At 37.1% G+C, this 18,770-nt stretch overlaps 1 protein-coding gene across 4 annotated transcripts in view; it reads left to right on the top strand.

The window, feature by feature from the left end:
- RCBTB1 (RCC1 and BTB domain containing protein 1) overlaps window positions 1-18,770 on the top strand; it is a 53,829-nt gene that overhangs the window by 31,747 nt on the left and 3,312 nt on the right. For all 4 annotated transcript variants that reach the window (XM_039839384.1, XM_039839385.1, XM_039839386.1 and 1 more), the window contains exons 5-12: window positions 1,595-1,761; window positions 4,396-4,554; window positions 7,037-7,144; window positions 7,535-7,677; window positions 8,659-8,849; window positions 11,399-11,525; window positions 13,236-13,387; window positions 13,939-14,069. In XM_039839384.1, the coding sequence (XP_039695318.1) occupies window positions 1,595-1,761; window positions 4,396-4,554; window positions 7,037-7,144; window positions 7,535-7,677; window positions 8,659-8,849; window positions 11,399-11,525; window positions 13,236-13,387; window positions 13,939-14,069 (1,178 nt within the window). The remainder of the gene's footprint in view (window positions 1-1,594; window positions 1,762-4,395; window positions 4,555-7,036; window positions 7,145-7,534; window positions 7,678-8,658; window positions 8,850-11,398; window positions 11,526-13,235; window positions 13,388-13,938; window positions 14,070-18,770) is intronic.

Genomic DNA, 18,770 nt, shown 5'->3' with positions numbered 1-18,770 from the left:
TTTTTTTTTCTTTGAAGTAACGTTAAATTAGGTTGCTTGTAAAATTATGTTTTTCTGGTCACTTCTCCAACCCAGTGTCCAGTTTGTGAAGGCTAAACTGAGTTTCCTTGAAGATCAGAAATTCACAAGATGCTTCTTTGCTTTACTGTGCTCTCTCCCTTCCCCACTCCCCACTCTCCCTTCTAGCCTGGTATTGTTTCACTGTTATATCGTTGGGTAATTTTGCTCATCTCTTCATCCTCAAGTAATCCTAAGATTTTATGCTTGGTCTATTAGAGACAGTGTGGCAAGGGGACTCTGGTGTCCAGTTGAACTGGATTGGCTTTGAAAGCTTCCCCAGGAATTGGGACTAAGAGCCATCTTGTGAAGGAGTTCACTTTTTCTATGCTTCATCAAGTAAAAAGGGAAAAAAGATGTATGTATACTATTGTACAAATAGCAAAATAGTGTATTAACAAGGTAATTGCCAAGGGCAGATCTGGAGAGGATTTATGGTATACTGTGAGCATCTGGGGAGGGAGTCCTTAACCCTGAGGGGGCATCTGGTGACACAGCACAGCATTCACTAGGTCTCTGCCATGCACTGCTCAGATCCATGTCCTCTTATCTTTTGAGTGTAGCTGCTCCAAGATTCAGGTGGGCCTCTTTTCCTAGGGAAAACTTATAAGATGATCTTTAATGGATTATATTACACCCTCTGCACTGTAGCTGGTCTCCTGGCCACAACTAGTACTCATCCCCATTTTCCTCTAGAACCCCTTCTAGATTCCCTTCACATTTGGTTAGCACCTGCTTGGGTGGCTTACCTGACTGTGACCCAGACTCTCACCCTTGAGGGTTTTGAGCATCTGACCGTGCTTTACTCTGACCATGGCTGCTGCACATTTCTGTTTACCATCAGTCACTATTGGGCAAGTGTCACCTGGGTGCCAAGCCATCTTGTCATTGGTCTCACCAGCAGGCAGCTTTTGGATGTTGCAGTGTATTACAGGACCAGTGAGCACTGCTGCTCCTCTTTTGCTATAAAGTGGGTTCCATGGTCTGTTTTGTGAGATCCTATGTCAGTGGATTAAATACTCTGTAAGCCCTCAGATAGTCATGCTCTAGGCTCAGGAAACCCCATATCCAGATTATGTGTTAATTTTTGTCAATATGGATGGCTGCTTCTAGGTTGGAATGGGTCCATTTGGAGTCATCTTGCTACGAAATAGCTAGATGGTCTCCTTGACAGGTGTATCGAGGGCTCTGCATTGGTTCTGTTACTGGTGTAGCGGGCATTCAGCAATAGTAGTAGCTAGATCAGCCTTGGCAGTAGGTCTGATTTTTGTATATATAAGCTGACTTCTGACCACAAAGCTGATCTTCTTTCTATCTTAGTACCAAGTCCTTTTTTTTTTTTTTAAATGGTTTTGCATCTGTCCTGTTTTCTCATCCATCCCTCTTTTCCCCTCCTCTCATTAGTGGTTACAGGGAGGAAGGGCAGTGTGAAAGAAATTAAGTTTGGAAAACGAGATGTGCAAAGTCTGGGGAAGAAAATACAGGGGTTGCCATTTCTTCTTGGAGCTGATTCTTTGTGTGTGGCCATCTTGTATAGATGGAGTTGTTTACGCCTGGGGCCACAATGGATATAGCCAGCTTGGGAATGGGACAACCAACCAAGGCATTGCTCCCATCCAAGTCTGTACTAATCTCTTGATCAAGCAAGTGGTTGAAGTAGCTTGTGGCTCACATCATTCAATGGCTCTGGCAGCAGATGGAGAGGTAAGTGCCTTGCTTTCATTCTTTATTTTTAAATTGTGGTAAAATACACATAGTATTTACCATCTTAACATTTTTACATGTACAGTTAAGTGACATTAAGTACATCTGCATTGTTGTGTTATCATCACCACCATTCATCCACAGAACTCTTCTCATTTTGTAAAACAGAAACTCTGTACCCATTAAACGTTAACTCTCCTCTTCCCCCAGCCCCTGGCAGTCACCATTCTACATCTGTGTCTATGAATTTGATGACTCTAGGTACCTCTAATGAATGGAATCATACAGTATTTGTCCTTTTGTGACTGCCTTCTTTCACGTAACATAATGTCTTCAAGGTTTATCCATGTGGTAGTATGCGTTAGAATTTCCTTCCTTTCTAAGGCTGAATAATACTCCATTGTATGTATATACCACAGTTTGTTTATTCATTTATATGTCAGTGGATATTGGGGTTGATTTTACCTTTTGACTGTTGTGTAAGTGCCTTGTTTTTAAAACAAAAATAACAACCATATTGAACTCGGTACAGTGTGAACATAGTAGCCCTGTGTACATAGCTAAAAACTTTGTGGGAACACACTCTTTTTCTAACACAGCCTATATTATGTGATGAGGACCACTCTTTTGATGATAGTAGACTTCAGTCTTAAGACAGTTGAGTCCCATGCTGTTTTCTAAGACTACAAATTAGATGTGTTTGGAAGTATTCTGTAGTTTTTTTTAATGACCCCATCCCTTAAGGTGTATTTTGTTTTTCAGTAAATATAATGATGTCATAGAAAATATCTTTACCAGCATTCTAGTAGTATTGTACCACTCATTTATTTTCCCTACAAGTTTTATGCTTACCTGAAAAGTTACTCATCTTATTGATTTTACCTCCTAATCTTTTCTATCATTTGTTCCTCTTCGTCTCCATAACTGTAGGTCAGGCCTTGTCCTCTGCGTGGACTATTGCCATGATCTCTTTCATTCCATAGCTTTTAAATTGGTCTACCTATCCAATATTACTTCTTCACCTTCTGTGATTTCCGAAACACAAATCAGATCATTTCGTTCTCTGTTTAAAGTTCTTCAGTAGTATTAGAGTGATTTTACCAAGCAGTCTGGCTTATGGATGAAGACACCAAAGAAGCTCAGGGAGATCAAGATTTCGTGGCTGGGATGTGCTGGAGCCAGGGCTAGCATGAAGGCCTTATGCCCCAGAATCCAGTTTCCTCATCTGTTTCTTGGTTAATGGAACTGTTGTCCCTATTTTTTAAATAATAGGTAGCTGCATTGCAAGGGAACTAGAGATATTTGAGAAGTGCCAGAAGAATGTTGGAATTATAACTTGCTAAGTTGTATACTTGAGATTTCTGGTAATTTTCACCTTAAGTATATGTTACCATGGATAATAGTGCTAAACATTTGCATTATTATACCAGGTATTCCTGTGAACCCACTTTCAGGGAAGTGTTGCAGGTTATTCCTTTTGTACCTTTCTGATGAACCTGTAGCACATATTCTTTCAAGACACCCATAGCGGGCTTTACTGAGGTTGCCTTGGGCAGCATTAGACATGTAAATTTAGAGGGAAAATTATGACAGAGGAAAGAAGGATTGTGGAAGCCAGAACTCGGCCTGTGTGAGGACCACTTCCTGCAGGCAAGTGAAGGCGGGTGGGAGGGGTCCTTAGAAGTTCTCCTAGTGTTGAAGTTATTTCTCTATTGCCAATATTCCCTCTCCCCTAATTCTTTTCTCTGATCACATTCCTGTTTGATAGAATCAGTTGGTAATTAACTCGAAGTGATTTTTTTGGTTGTTTCTCATCTTTGCTACTAGATTTTAACTAGCTTAGAGATCTGTTTGTGTCTTTCTCCATTAGATATCTGGTTTTCAGGTTTGACAGATCACAGACCAAAAGTAATAAGCAGGATGCAGTTGAGGAGGAGAGGTGCCTGCAGCTGACGGCAAATGAGAACTCAGACACAATATTACCAAGAGTAGCCTAACAACTTGGTGTCATTTCTGTGGGGATAAATGTCTCTTCAGTGTCTGTGAGCATTACTGTGTTATGACCTGGAACTATGATTGATAATAATTATAATCACGATGGTCCCAAGTCATTAGGAAAGGTTACATAATGGCCAGTATTGGTGACTAGTGAGACAGGGAAAAGCATAGTATGCTTTCAAAAGGTTTCCATGAAAAAAAGAATATTTGTGGCCAAGGAGTTAAGCAAATTTTTCATATTCCTGATACTTATGTGGCATATACTTCATTTTCTATTGATGCCAGATATAGAACCTTATGTAGCTGCCATAATTATAGAGGCAATACAGCATAGTGGTTAAGAGCACATACTTGGGTTTGAATTCCACATCCACTGCTCACTAACTGTGGAACCCCAAGCAAGTCACTTGACCTCTCTGTTTTTCCATTTCTATATGTAAAATGGTGATGACAATAGTATCTACCCTAGAGTCACTTTACAGAATTATTATGAAAATTAAATAGGTTTAGTGCATATAAAGCACATTGTAAGTACTCGGTCAAGTGGGTTTATTTTTATTTTATGATTATTATTGTAGTTAGAGGTAGAATTTTCACCCTTACCGTTATTTCTTTTTTCCTCTATGTCTTGTGTAGGTATTTGCTTGGGGCTATAACAACTGTGGCCAGGTGGGATCAGGATCAACAGCAAATCAACCAACTCCTCGCAAAGTTACAAACTGTTTACATATTAAGAGGGTTGTAGGAATCGCCTGTGGTCAGACCTCGTCCATGGCTGTTCTGGACAATGGTGAGGTGAGCTCTGTCTACACTCCCCTTTCTCCTCCTACCTCCTCTCTCAGTGAAATGTCTTTTTTTTTTTTCATGAGGTGCATGTATTAGGTCGTGGAAGGAAGAGCACTCTGTTTTGACAGCTCTGTTGATACCAACTGAGGAGTAACCAACCATAGGTTGGTTGCTCCTCAGTACGAGTTTTTAAATTCCAAGATTTATCTGTAGGTAAAGATTCTAATGTGTCTAAATGTCATTTTTTCGCAAGATCCAAGTACCTTAATGCTTACAGGTATCTGTTTGTTTGTGCTTTAATGTAATTGATTAAAGAATTTGGTATATGTTATTCTTCCAATGGAAAAAATCAACCGTGCACTCTTGAAAGTTAGCTGATGAGGTTCATAAGTGGTTAGTGACTTCACTGGGCATGATGTCTCTGTGGAACCACCTGCCCACGTCTGGAATGTTTGCTCGCAGGAAGAAGCAACTTGCAAAAGCAAAATTGTTTGTTCTGATAGTTGTTAGCTATTTAAATAAGCCTGTTACCACCTATGCAAGTCTTAGCATACAAAAATTATCCAGACTTGATCTTTGGACACAGACATATGGAATCATGTATTAGGGTGCTAGAGTGCTTTATTGTTTACTGAATGCTCCCCTATGTCAACTTGTTTTTTGAATCAATCCTGATATCCTGGGTGACTTCAGAATTCCTTGGGATTGTTTTATAACCTTCTCCATTCCTGTTACTTCCCTTTTATTTTTAAAAATAAATTTTATTAGAAATTATTATTATATGGTTGTTTTAACTAAGGAAAACAAGTGAAACATATAAAGTTAACAGTGAATACCTTTCCCCCATTCTTTTTTTTCCCCTAATTCTTGTTAGTAGCTTGCTTTATATTGTTTTGGACTTTTCTCTATAAACAATTATATATAGATGAATATAATTACCTTTTTTTTAACGGGATTATTATACTTACTGCCTTTCTCTGCTATTTAACATCCCTGCTTAACAACATGTGATTACCCGAGTCTATTTTCAAACCATTCGTAGCTGCTTTTCATATACTAACGGTCGCTTAGTTTTCCTTGCGTGGGTGACTCACGTCCAGAGCTCTACGATAGACATTTCACTTGTTTCTAATTTTTTGCTGTTATAAACAATGTTGTGTTGATTTTCTGTGTTACTGTTTGTGTGTATCTTTGTACACATACATAAGCAAGTATTTGTATAGAATAAGTTCCCATAGATAGGATTCCTGGGTCAGGGTGTATGCTATTAAAATTTTAATGTCTTTTGCCAAATTTTAACCTGTTACACTTCTGACATTGAAAATGCTTCCTACTATCTCTCGCTAGTACCTGAAAGTCCATGTCCACTTTTCCCCTCTGTCACATTGCCCTGAAAAGTCCCAGCTGATGCCTGTTTGCCCTGCATTGCCGTGGGGCGTGGTGCCACCACGCATCTCAGGTTTCTAATTTGAGCTAGACTTTTTGTCTGTTTCTGGTCTGTTCTTTTTCCTGTGTCCTACACTGGCTATTCTAAACCTTTAACACTCCTGCCGAACCGATGTCCAGCCTGCTGCTTTCAGCTGGTGAGTCCCCTCTCACTCCAGATATCTCAAGGATCACCACATTCTCTCACGTCGCCCTCTCTAACCTCTTTCCTATCCATTCCATTTCTTTTGGCCCCACTGTCACTGCCTAGTTTTGGACCCTTATCAGAGCTCACCTAGTTGCTTATGAGAGACCAGTTTATCTACTGAATGGCCTTCCCACCTCTAGTCTTACACACTCCACTCACCTTTCCTGTTACAGCCAGGGTGAGCTTTCCAAAGTGAAAATTTAAGTGTGTTAATCTCTGTTTTGAAATATTTCCGTGAAAGACCCATTGAAGCATTCCATTTTCCCTGGTACATTTATCCCCTTTTCTCTGACCTTTCCTTCTAGTCTTTTCTCCTAGCACTATCCCAGATGAGTCCAGCCAGGCCCACCTGCCTCTAACACATTCTGTGCCCTCTACCTGGAATGCCTTGGCCCTCATCTATCCTTCAGCTCTGTTCACATCTCCTCAGCCTTCTTCCTATAGTTAAATCCTTTCTCCTCTCTGCTCCAGTAATGCCTTGATTATATCACTATTATGTACTTGACACCTAGCTGTGGAAAATTTGCATATGTTCATCTCTCCTGTTAAACTGTGACCAAAGACATATTCCTAGTTTGTTTCACAATGTCCTGACATACAGTAGGTGCTTAATCATTGTTAATGACCTCAGCTTCCTTCCATAGAAAACAGGAATTAATACTTGCCCAGGGCTACCCAACTGATGCCAAATTCTGTCATTCATTCCCTTCCCTACGATGTCGTCTATTTGGGGATCAGTGCAGGGTCACACAGAGTAGAATATGGGTGTTGGAAGTAAAAAAAAAAAGTGTGCCTGATTGGTTTATTCCTTCTTACTGGCAATTTTAAAAGGCCGTTTTCTCTCTTTCTCTTTCTAAGGTGTATGGCTGGGGTTACAATGGCAATGGTCAGCTGGGCTTGGGAAACAATGGCAATCAGCTGACCCCTGTGAGAGTGGCAGCTTTGCACAGCGTGTGCGTGAACCAGGTATGTGCGGTAGACTCTCAGCTGCTGATCCCTGTCTTTTTTCCCTGCTCTGACCTGGAGGAATGTTGGGGATTTACTCTTCAATAATTTTTTCAAATGCCTTGTGCCTTCATCTTCCACATTTAATATTATATCTTCCCTAAATTATGATGATGCGAAGCAACACCAAGGTGGTGGCACATCAGTCTTGACAAGTAAAAAAAAGCAGTTGGAAAAATTCAGTAGTCTCAGGTTTAGGCTTTTCTAATGCTTTTTTAATGTTCCAGAAAATGTTAGTCCACACATGATGATGAATTGGCATTTGCAGAAGCTGGCTGTAATCTTTAAGTAGATGTTTTCCCTATCCTTCCTGTTTTCCTGTTTATGGTAACCATTTAAATTTACTTGCAGATTGTCTGCGGCTATGCACACACTCTCGCACTAACAGATGAGGGCTTGCTCTATGCCTGGGGAGCTAACACGTATGGGCAGCTGGGAACTGGCAATAAAAATAACCTGCTAAACCCAGTACACATCATGGTGGAGAAAGAAAGGTAACTCGGCTGTACAATGTCTTGGAATTGTGTGTGCATTGCGGACTTGGGACTGTGTGTGCTGGAGCTGTGGTGTTTGGCTTTGTAACTCTTCTGTTTATTAACACTCTCATTTTGAATTAAGAGTTTGAGTACCAATCAGAATGAACATGAAGTTCATATGATTCTTCCACAGCTTTCTAAAATAACTTCCTGTGATTGATAGGCACTAATCCATCTTGGTATAATTCCTATAGACTTCTTGTTGCCCATTTAGTAGGGAAGTAAAATAGGGTGTATCACTTTGTCGAAGTACAAACTTCCCCTTTGAGCCAACTAAAACAACTTTTAAATAAATAAAATCTGCCCTTGGAAGGACATTATCTGTTTAAATATTGATTTGATTTTATGTGTGTTACTGGAATAGATACTTAATGTTTCTTCAGCCAAATTGTGACTTCTAATTCTGGGACCCTGCCTAAGCAGACTGAGAAATATAAGTTTGGCTTGATGTCCATTTGGCCTTGGATCCTCAGAGTGCATGACCCCTAGACCAGTGCTTATCAGCCTGACGAGTGGTCTGAGCTCTGGTAGGAGATGAGAGAAAAAGTTGTATTTGTAAGGAAATGGTATATTGAAGACAGTTTTTTTTTTTTTCCTCCCTACCGTCTAAACCCCCAGGACTATCAGGACATTTTGTCAGAGTCCACTTTGCTCATTTACTTTGGTTTCTAGTCCCTTTTTCCAGGTTTCCTCAACAGTATGTGTTATTTATCCTCACTGAGAATGGGGCGAGGATAAGAAGTGGGGCAACCAGGAAGGGACAAACACAGTGCTCTTGTTCCAGTCTTTTCATTTTGTCTATATGACTTGATCGCTAATGTCCCTTGATCTTGAGCTATTTTTTGAGATGTTACAAGCATGAACTTTTTATTTACCTTGTGCAATGTGCTGTGGGCTTCTTGATTTAGAAATGGCATGCATTTTTCTTAAATTTTTCAGGGTAGTAGAGATTGCGGCCTGCCACTCTGCCCACACATCTGCCGCCAAGACCCAGGGCGGGCACGTGTACATGTGGGGCCAGTGCCGGGGCCAGTCGGTGATCCTGCCTCACCTCACCAGCTTCTCCTGCACGGACGACGTGTTCGCCTGCTTTGCCACGCCCGCTGTCTCGTGGCGCCTCCTCTCTGTGGGTGAGAAAGCTCAGGGCTACTTCCACCGAGGACCATTGGTCCTGTCAACTGACCTGTTTTCCTGAATATTTGCTGGTTGTGGTCTCTTTTAGGTTCTAGAATGTTTTATTCTCCATTAACTTTAATATCTTTCCCCAAATTAGATTTGCATAATATAATATTAGATTTGCTTAATATGTTATAAAACATTATGTGGATTTATGATTTTCTCCTCTTTAGTGCTTTCGTTTTAATTGAGGTGAAATTCACACACATAAAATCAGCCGTTTAAAAGTGTACGATTCAGAAGTATTTAGTACATTTACAATGTTTTGCAACCACCATTTATATCAAGTTCTAAAACATTTTCATCCCCTTAAAAAATGTTAAAGCAGTCACGCCCCATTCTCCCTTCTCCACAGCCAGGGGCCAGTTTGCTTTCGGTTTCTATGGATTATCTATTCTGGATATTTCACATAAGTGGAATTATACAACATGCAGCCTCTTGTGTCTGGCTTCTTTTACTTAATGTGTTTGAGGCCTCCTCATGTCGTGTGAATCAGTACTTCATTCCTTTCTATGGCTGAATAATATTCCATCGCATGTAAATACTACATTTCATTTATCCATTTATCTGTTGATGGGCATTTAAATGGTTTCCACCTCTTGACTATTGTGAATAATACCGTTAAGAGCATTCATGTACAAATATTTGTTTGAGTAACCTGTTCTTAAGTCTTTTGTTGTTATACTAAATTTATTACATAATTCAATAAAATATGACCCCAACATGAACTTAAAAAAAAGTGACAAACTTGTAGTTTTTAAGATGATGTATTAACCCTACTTTCTCTCTTTCTCTCAACCAATCTCAAATACTTTTATTTTAGAAAGTCATCAAAACAGAGCTATTATAAAAGATAGTGGAATTCAAAGTGACCTTTGGTTACATAATCTGTTCCTTTTATGAATATTGTCTTCTTTAAGAGTTCATTATTGATCGAAAGTATTAAGATGTTATAAAGCCAAGTAGCCATTAACAGAGATTTTAATCTTTTTCTTTTATTTCTTATTCATTTCTGCCTTTTTACCAGTGTCTTTCTTCTAAGCTGTTCTTTTGTTTATATAAACAGGGCATAATTGGGTCATGACACTGTGTTTGAACGTTAATATCCAAGGGATTTGGGTTGCTTAGCAATTGATACTGGAGGCTAGCCTTGTAATACCTGTCATGCTAGGTATGTCAGACAGCTGGAGCAGTCCTCTCATCAGGTGACCAGACTTTATGGTCTCACAGGCAAGAGCATATTTAGGAAGACTTAAGCTGCTCAACTTAAAGTGAAGGAAATTTTATATTTCTAGATTTTTTAACTATAATATAGTAATTTTTTTATAGTGAATGTTACAATTAGAAAAAATTTAGTTCCCAGAATGGGATTACTGGGCCATAGTCACACATATGTACCATGCACAGCCAAAGCACTCTATCTACATCTTCCGATTCCCACATACTACTTAACCCGACCTGTTTATAAAAAGCTTCCCCAGCTTCTCACACCTTAAAGTCTTAATCCTGAAAAGGCATCCGTTTCAAGACAAGTGTCCTAACATTTTTTAATGTTAAGTTTGGAAAAATATGGTCACTGGATATATCTCCAAAATGGCTTCTCTCCCTTTCATCTATTAAAAGCCATAAGTGTTATTTTCTTCTCAATTTATGATCTCAGCTGAGTGTTAGGAAGAAAGTCAGATGGTGAATTCACACCTCAGAAGAATATTTCTTCTCCAAAAGGAGGTATTATTTTTGTTGCCAGAAACCAAAGGAGAAAAAGATTATTTCAACTAGATGCAGAAGTTGAGACACTAATAAGAAGTTGTTTTTCAGATGGGTAGGGTAGCGATCATGACTCCTGGACTTTTTGCCCATCGTAATTATGTCCTTCAATTCACTGGTAATACACGTCACAGGTCAGGGAAAGCTTGATTTTTGAGAGATCGTCGACCTTTCCTCCAGAGCCAAGAGAGCTCTGCATTGTGTGGGCGTTGGGGAGCTATAGATGTCTCTACGTGAGAACAGACTGCTTAGCATCACCACTTAAGTGGTGAGTTTGTTTCTTGGGACTCTTTGAGTAGAATATACTTAACCTCTTACAACTACCCCAAAGCAGGGCAAAGGTGTTCTTAGTGTTCCTGTAAAGGAAAATCAGTCAGTTCATAACCCTGGAAGAGAACCACTCAAGTTTTGAGCAAGTAGTTACATAATCATGGACTACCTATAACTTTTTCTTTAAAAACAAACAAACAAACATATTTCTAGTGTCTAGCTTAGTATGTAATAAGATCGGTATTTGGCCTTTCCAAATATGTATTTTTTGGTGGTGTATAGGTTCACGATACTGATTTTAATACTGTGAAGCATGAAGTATTTTAATACAAGTAAAGCATGAACTCTTTTGAAAAAAAATCTCATGGAATTATCCATAATGCTAGTGATTATATTTTTGAAGTCTTTCAAGTCTCGAGTATGTTTCCTGAGCTTCCGGTATTAATAATGTGTTCGTTGCCTTCAGAGCATGAAGACTTTTTAACAGTTTCAGAGTCACTGAAGAAAGAATTTGACAGTCCAGAAACAGCCGACCTAAAGTTTCGAATTGATGGGAAATATATCCATGTCCATAAAGCTGTTTTGAAAATCAGGTATTTTTTGCATGAACTTTGAAACATCAATAACTTTACTTTCTTTTTTGCAATATCTGTTTCTTTGTTACTCCATAAGATGGGAACTGATAAGAAATAGCCTTGGCAGTAGAGAGAAATGGCACAACTTGACATTTTTGCAGATAGTAATATTCTACTTATTATTGAAGAGTTTTGTGCATACATGTGAATATGCAGGTACACACGTGCCTTTTCGAAGAAACAATGTAGTAGTATAAGTATTTGTCTATATTGTTTGTGAATGAAGGATCCTGTGAATTTTATTTCCACCAAAAAAATGTGTGTGCATGGTCAAAAAATACGAAAGATTGTCAGGGGAAAGCCCTCTTTTACTCTTAAGATTCATTTTCCCCAAGCAGCAAATTCTCATAGTCAGGAATGCTGGACTTCTCGCCTGAAGGACATCTAATTCCCAATTAAAGAAATGTTCTTTAGCTACATGCAGGAGTTTTTTTGTATGAATGGAGAGAACTTTGTATTTATTAATAATTGGACCGTTGCTCACTAAAGCTGTCATTACAGAGAAAGAGGTACATAAAATCAGACCATTGAGAATTGAAGTGACCATTTACAAGTCTTTTTGGAAATTTAGTTAAAAACCTATTTACACAATAACATGTTTAAGGGAACCAAAACACCATATGTCATTCATTACTTGAGGAAATAAGTATCTGCACCAAAGTATTAATCGAAAGATGGACTGGAAATGTTTCTGTCTGTGAACCTGTGGGCAACCAGTCTATTCCTTTCATGTGTAGTTTTCTAAATCATTTTACCTACTGTTCCTTGCTTAGACAACCATTTCTTTTTACTTCTCAGATGAAGTAATTTCTTAGGTAAGTGAAGCCATTCTATTAGTATTCTGAATGGATTTTAAAAATATTTTGTTTATACTCTATCTCATTTTTTAAAGATTTGGAAAGATGATTTTTTAAAACTATAAAGTATATTATACTTTAAGAAAATCTAATATTTGGAAATCAGTTCCTCATACAGGTAGATTTGTATGTGTTAACATACAAGAAGGCCCATTTAGGTTTATTGAAATATGCATTATCCAAGTTTTATAAATAAACTGGTAACAGACTTGGGAGGAGAGGAACGGGAGTAAGGCAAAGCAAAGAAACAAAATAGGAGCGATGGCCATTTTGAAGATGAGTCAGAAAAGAAGGAAAATTATCATGTAAGGTAATGAAACAGTAATCAGCTTAACCACAGTCCAGTTAACATTTAAAACCGGTTTAAGAACATATGCTGTTTACATGAAACAAAAAACAAATGAATCATTTAAATGAATTTATAATGATAAGTTTGAACTCTCATTTTTTAATTTCCTTTAATTTCATTGTTTAAAATGCATTTCTGTACACCTTTTAAAAAGTAAGTGAGCAAAAAATCCTGATCTGAATGGGAGTATCAGCCGGAAACTGCAGTACTGCAGAGGTGCTAGGCACTCTAGGCTCTGTGAGTGATTCTTAATGTTTCACAGGAGGTGCTCATCAAAAATGAAAGTGTACATAAAAGACAAATATAAAAATCCTTGCACATGGAATGTTTTTAGGGTGCTAGCTACAGATTCATGATCCTGGTGTGTGTAGGCCCAAATGTAGTAGTAGTTAAGGATAACTGTAGTATTTGTTTACCTGATTCCATCAACTGAATTAAGTATCTTTTGCTCTTCTGTTTTAGGTGTGAGCACTTTCGATCCATGTTTCAGTCTTATTGGAATGAGGACATGAAAGAAGTGATAGAAATAGACCAGTTTTCTTACCCAGTGTATCGTGCCTTTCTCCAGTACCTCTACACAGACGCAGTTGACCTGCCACCTGAAGATGCTATAGGTACCTCAGCTACACTGGGACTGGCCAGGTCACATGGTCAGAAATATATCTCATCTTCTTACAGTATTGAAATGTAAAGTTTCAGGTTTATTGACTTTTATATAGTTTTTAAAAAAATATTTGAAGCAAATATGTTTAAAAATACTATTGTGTAGTTATTATGGACACAGTTTCTGACGGTGGACTTATTTTTTTAATGCCGAAGTATAATTTGATGATGGATTAAGCATATCGTTTTGGAAACAAAATGAGGGGGGGAATTTCATTTTTTTCCCTTCCTTTGTATCATAGAAGAAGTTGTATAAAGTGAATATAAGAGAGGTATATTTGGGAGGTGGGGAGGTAGAAGGAGTAAGGAAGAGAACTTATTTAATAAAACTCAGAGTAGTATTTTCTAAGAAACTTCTGCTGATTTACCTACATAACTCTGTGCACCAAAATGAAATACACACACACATACACATACACACATATGTGTGTGTATATATATGTATATAATTATGGGAAATTATCATAAACTTTATTAAACTTTCCACACTTTTTACTTTTAGGTCTTTTGGATTTGGCAACATCTTACTGTGAAAACAGATTGAAAAAACTTTGTCAGCACATTATCAAGCGAGGAATCACTGTGGAGAATGCCTTTTCATTATTCTCTGCTGCGGTCAGATATGATGCAGAGGTAACATAAAACCACAAACAAAAACTCAACCCACCCTTCACTCCCTGTGTGCTCCTTTCTCTCCTCCTCCTCACATGAGACAAGGACCACAATGAGTAACTTCCCTTCTATTTAGGGAATCAATGAACTGACTGACCCCTGAAAAACGAAATCTGGCTTTCTCGTTCTCTGTTCATAGTTTCAAAAATGGTTGCTCCTCTCCTTTCATTTTTAACTAAGAAAAGAAACTGAGGTCCCTGCAGCTGTACTACACGTCGAAATATGAAATACATATCTAATTGGACTAACAAACAGCATATTTTAGTTCAAGTATTTCTCAAAATCAGCATATATATATTTTTTTCAAGACCCACTTTTGCTGTCTCCCAATTCTGCCCTGTCATAAGCCACGGATACTTTATGATTTATATCTGGGTATGCTCTGAAATTCTTGTTATCATCTAAACATAACACAATTATTTATGTGCAAAGAACTTGCTCCAGACTCCTTTTTATTTGTTTTTACACTGGATTGAATTCTTCATCTGGAATTCATGGATCTCTAGAGAGTTTGTGAGTGAAAGGGCTTTTGGGAGTCTGAAATTTTATGTTTATGTGCATTTTTTAGAGTTAAGAACCAAAGCAACATTAGATTGTAAGCTCCTCACGAGCAGGAACTGTATCTTATTCATTCGTGTACTCTCTTGTGCCTGGCACGTAGTAGGCTCTGGATGATAAATGTTTGTGGAACCCCCTGAAGGCAGCTTTGAGGATAATCAGGGAACTAAAGGCTGGTATGGTTGGTTTTACAAATTCATAGGGAATAAAAGGTAGCTTTGGAGTTCAAAATGTCTCCAAATACCTGCAAAGATTTGCAGATACGGACTTGGAGGTGTGGTGGAGGACAGACTTCATCTTTATCACACTTAGAGATTGAAGTGAATCATTATGTCATGTATTTTCCAAATGTATCCTATTTTTATTTGAGATTATATTATGGTTATAAATATCTGTTAAGATCAAATATAGCTGACTTTCTCTGTGGCCCTTTCAACATATGGAAAAATGATCAAAGGATATTATTTCTAACAGGAAATGGAAGTATAGTTTTTTTTTCCTACTCTTTCTTAGACACCATGAGCTTTATTATTAGAAATGCTGTTTCTTTAGATTTAACTACTTAATTTCCACCCAGTGATCTAATTTTAAATTGGCTGGTGCCTTTTCTCTCCATTAAGTGATTGATTGTAGAATCTTTTTTGTGCCTCTCCGTACTCCTCCTCATTGCTAGTGAGTTTCTTATTCTTGGGATGGGATCTGGCTCACAAAAATCACCTGGGCAGAGGCAATCATCTTGACTCTAGTTGCCGGAAATTTCTTCCTCACTTCCAGCTAAAATCTACCCTAGAATGTTTACAGATAAAGTCTTTATGCCAGCTGATCATTCTCTTTTACTAGTTTTTATTTTTCTCATATTAAATATAAACATATTAAAAATTGTCCCTTATTATATATCACAAATGCATGATTCCCCAGAGTCTGTCACAGTGTGGGCATATAGTTGGTATTCAGAAATATATGTTGAGTTAAACAAATGAATGAATATATTTGAAATACCTAACCATGGAGGTGTGCTTATTAAAAAACGTAAAAAACAAACAAACAAACAAACCTACAAATACTACACATTGAATATAGAAAAAAATAGAAAATGGAAGACAAAAATGAAAAGAATCACTTCTATCTAGGCTGTATATTTTTGGTTCTGATAGGAGTTATATAATTGTTTAAGGTACTTTAACATTTTATTTCCTTAATGCTATCAAATATAGTAAGTGAATAAATGAAGTGTTTAGAATGTAAAATTAAACCCACTTACTATATCTACTAGTTGAGGGAAGCTACTACTAAGCCACATGGAAATTAATTGCAAAAACTACTATTTTCAGAAGTTCAACTTGGGATTACTAGATGACATTTCCTTCACTCTGTGGGTTGAAACTAGAGACTACCTGCTTCTCACATTTCTTCGCTTATCTAGAAAAGTTATTGTGGTTCCTCCATACCTCCTTTTGACAAGGTAATTTTGAAGCAAATATACACACATAAAAGCAACAAAAATATATTTATCGACTCAGTAGTTAGGAAGATTTTTGAAAGTAAGCTGACTATTATGGAACATTTGCATTATGAATGCATAGTCAACCTTTCTATTGGTTTTAATAGTATAGCAGGACTTGGAGAAGGAGCACTTAAATATTCTGTAGCACAAATCGGAATAAATATTGACATCAAGGGAGAAAATATGAGTAAAACATTGAACCATCTGTGTCACATTATAAAAAAACTTAAATGCTTCTTTTTATACCGTTTCTTTTTAAGAGATTTTTGTTTTCTATGTGTATCTGAATGTTAGGAGAAACAGTGCGAAGTATTATTTGTTTAACCAAATTAGAGAACTTTCCAGAAAATCCTACTCACTGAGCAACTTATGTCTGTAATGTTGCTTTTGGTGGGAAGCAGTAAATATGAGCCCAGAAGTATAATTCCAAAATTGATTTGCATTGCGAATATTGGCAAACTCTGCTAAAGCAAAATGGTCAGCATTTTTTTCTTTTTTCTGACAGCCAGTTTGAAAGTTTTTTATTATCAGTAGATAATAAAAAATTTTTTCCCATGTGTACGGTATTTAAATACATTCTTAAAAACAAACAAACAAACTCCACTTTGATTTGGAATATTTTGTACTTGATATACTATAAAATGAATTTTAAACTTAACTTTAAGGTTTGGGGGTTTCGTTTTGCAGTTTAACAAGTTTAGACAGAGTTAGATGTGGCTCACCATCTCTTGCCAGCTGGATTGTGTCTCAAGGGTGGCTTGTGACACAATGGCAGGCTGTCTTACCATGGCTAAGTGGCCTTCCATGACAAGTCTTAGCGTCCAGCTATTTTAGCTTCAGGATTTTAGGACCTGATACCTCTGTTAAATGTATCAGCATTTAAAAAATGTTGGTATTATGACCATCAATTCTCTGTTCTGTTTTATTACTAAAGAAAATCTGTGGAAAGGAGAAACAACTTATTTTCAGAGTATATATAGGGATTAGAATAATTAATTTAAATGTTTAAAAATTTAGAATGAAATTATAAATTATTTCAGAATAGCAATTTTTAGTTTTGATCTTTTTCTAATTACAGCAAATCTGATGTTACCCTATTTGCTTCTGAATTCATAATGATTTCACCACAAAATGTCACAAACATGAACTTCAGTTTCTAAAATACCAAGAATACCTTATTAGACCCCTTGATTTTACACCCTCTTCTACTTCCTTATTTCATGAGCCTTGAGAAGACTCATTATATTATGAATTTTATTCATTTACTGGTGATCATTCTTGTCCTTCTTGGAAATGTTTTATTTAAAGCCCAGCAGCCCTATTATTGTTGGCATATTGGTTGAGTAAGAGTCAGATTTTCTTTTATAGGTAATTGAAGATCTGATCATTTGCAGAATGAGGGAGAACAGATCATGTAGGTTCTTATAGTATTTAAGAATTATCAGAAAGATATTTATCTGAGTCACACATCAAAGGTGAGTCGGTTCAGGGCATCAGTTGCTCGGTGAATCGGTTTGGCCATGCCACTGTACGACTAATGCAAAGAACTTAACACATTTCAGTCTCTCTTTCTCCAAGTGCATTCAGTGCTTCCTTTTCCATAGACCTGCCTTAAACAAGATTCAGTTACTTATTTAAACAATGGCGATTTAGTTTATTTTCCATGTTCTCCAGTTAGACTTTTAACGCTTAAAGCTGTTAAGCATTTGTTGAACACTGAGAAATCTCTCCAATTCAAACTAATTGGAGGGGAAAGGAAGGCATACTGTTGTTAAAGATATAGGGACTGATTTGTAATTAGAAGCACCATTGCTATACTTATACTATGTAAAAGAGTTCTTAAGTTTATACTCAAGGTAATCTGTATAATGAGTAAACTGAGTAAACTCAGTTTTTTTTTTTTTTGAATTTTTATTAGAGTTTATTTGAACCAAACTAATGACATGTGCCAGGGAGCAAGATCTCAGATGCTCCAGAGAACAACTCAACTCATTTTTCATATATACTACAAAATCTTGAATTCCAAATTAGTAGACCTGGAAGCGATAAGGTTTTACAATGCCAGAATTTATTGCACTCTTCTTTCCCTTTGATTTTGAAATTATAAAATTAAAACTTAATATTTAAAGATCTTTATCTGATACATTACATGATTTGAAGAACGTTTTGTGCTCATGACTGGTTACTTCCTAAGTTATGTATAGATAAACTAGTTTTCTGTTTTTGATAAATAAGATTAAAATATGACTTATCTTCCTGTGGAATGTAATTTAGTACCTAGAGCTATTTATTAAACATTGAGTTATAATAGCAGGAGTAGTGCTTTTTCTTTAATAATGTGAGAAGGAATGTTTTATATAGTTTTACATTTTAGTTTATTATAATATGCAGAGTATTCAGCTGTACATTCATTCAGCCCACTGGGAATTTCTTAGTAAAAATATGGATCCAGAGATTGTGCTAACATTTTAAATGCATTTTGAATTATCTGGAAAACAAAACTGGCAGCAGCTGGCTGAAACACGTTAGATGGGGTTTATCTCCTACTGGTTTATAACTATTTCTTAAGGTCTCTCAGCTAGGGACAGAGGGATCTTTAG

Source organism: Pteropus medius, unplaced genomic scaffold (assembly GCF_902729225.1).
Source record: "Pteropus medius unplaced genomic scaffold, Ma_sr-lr_union100, whole genome shotgun sequence".
Lineage (NCBI taxonomy): Eukaryota > Metazoa > Chordata > Mammalia > Chiroptera > Pteropodidae > Pteropus > Pteropus medius.
This window is presented reverse-complemented; position numbering and strand designations above follow the sequence as displayed.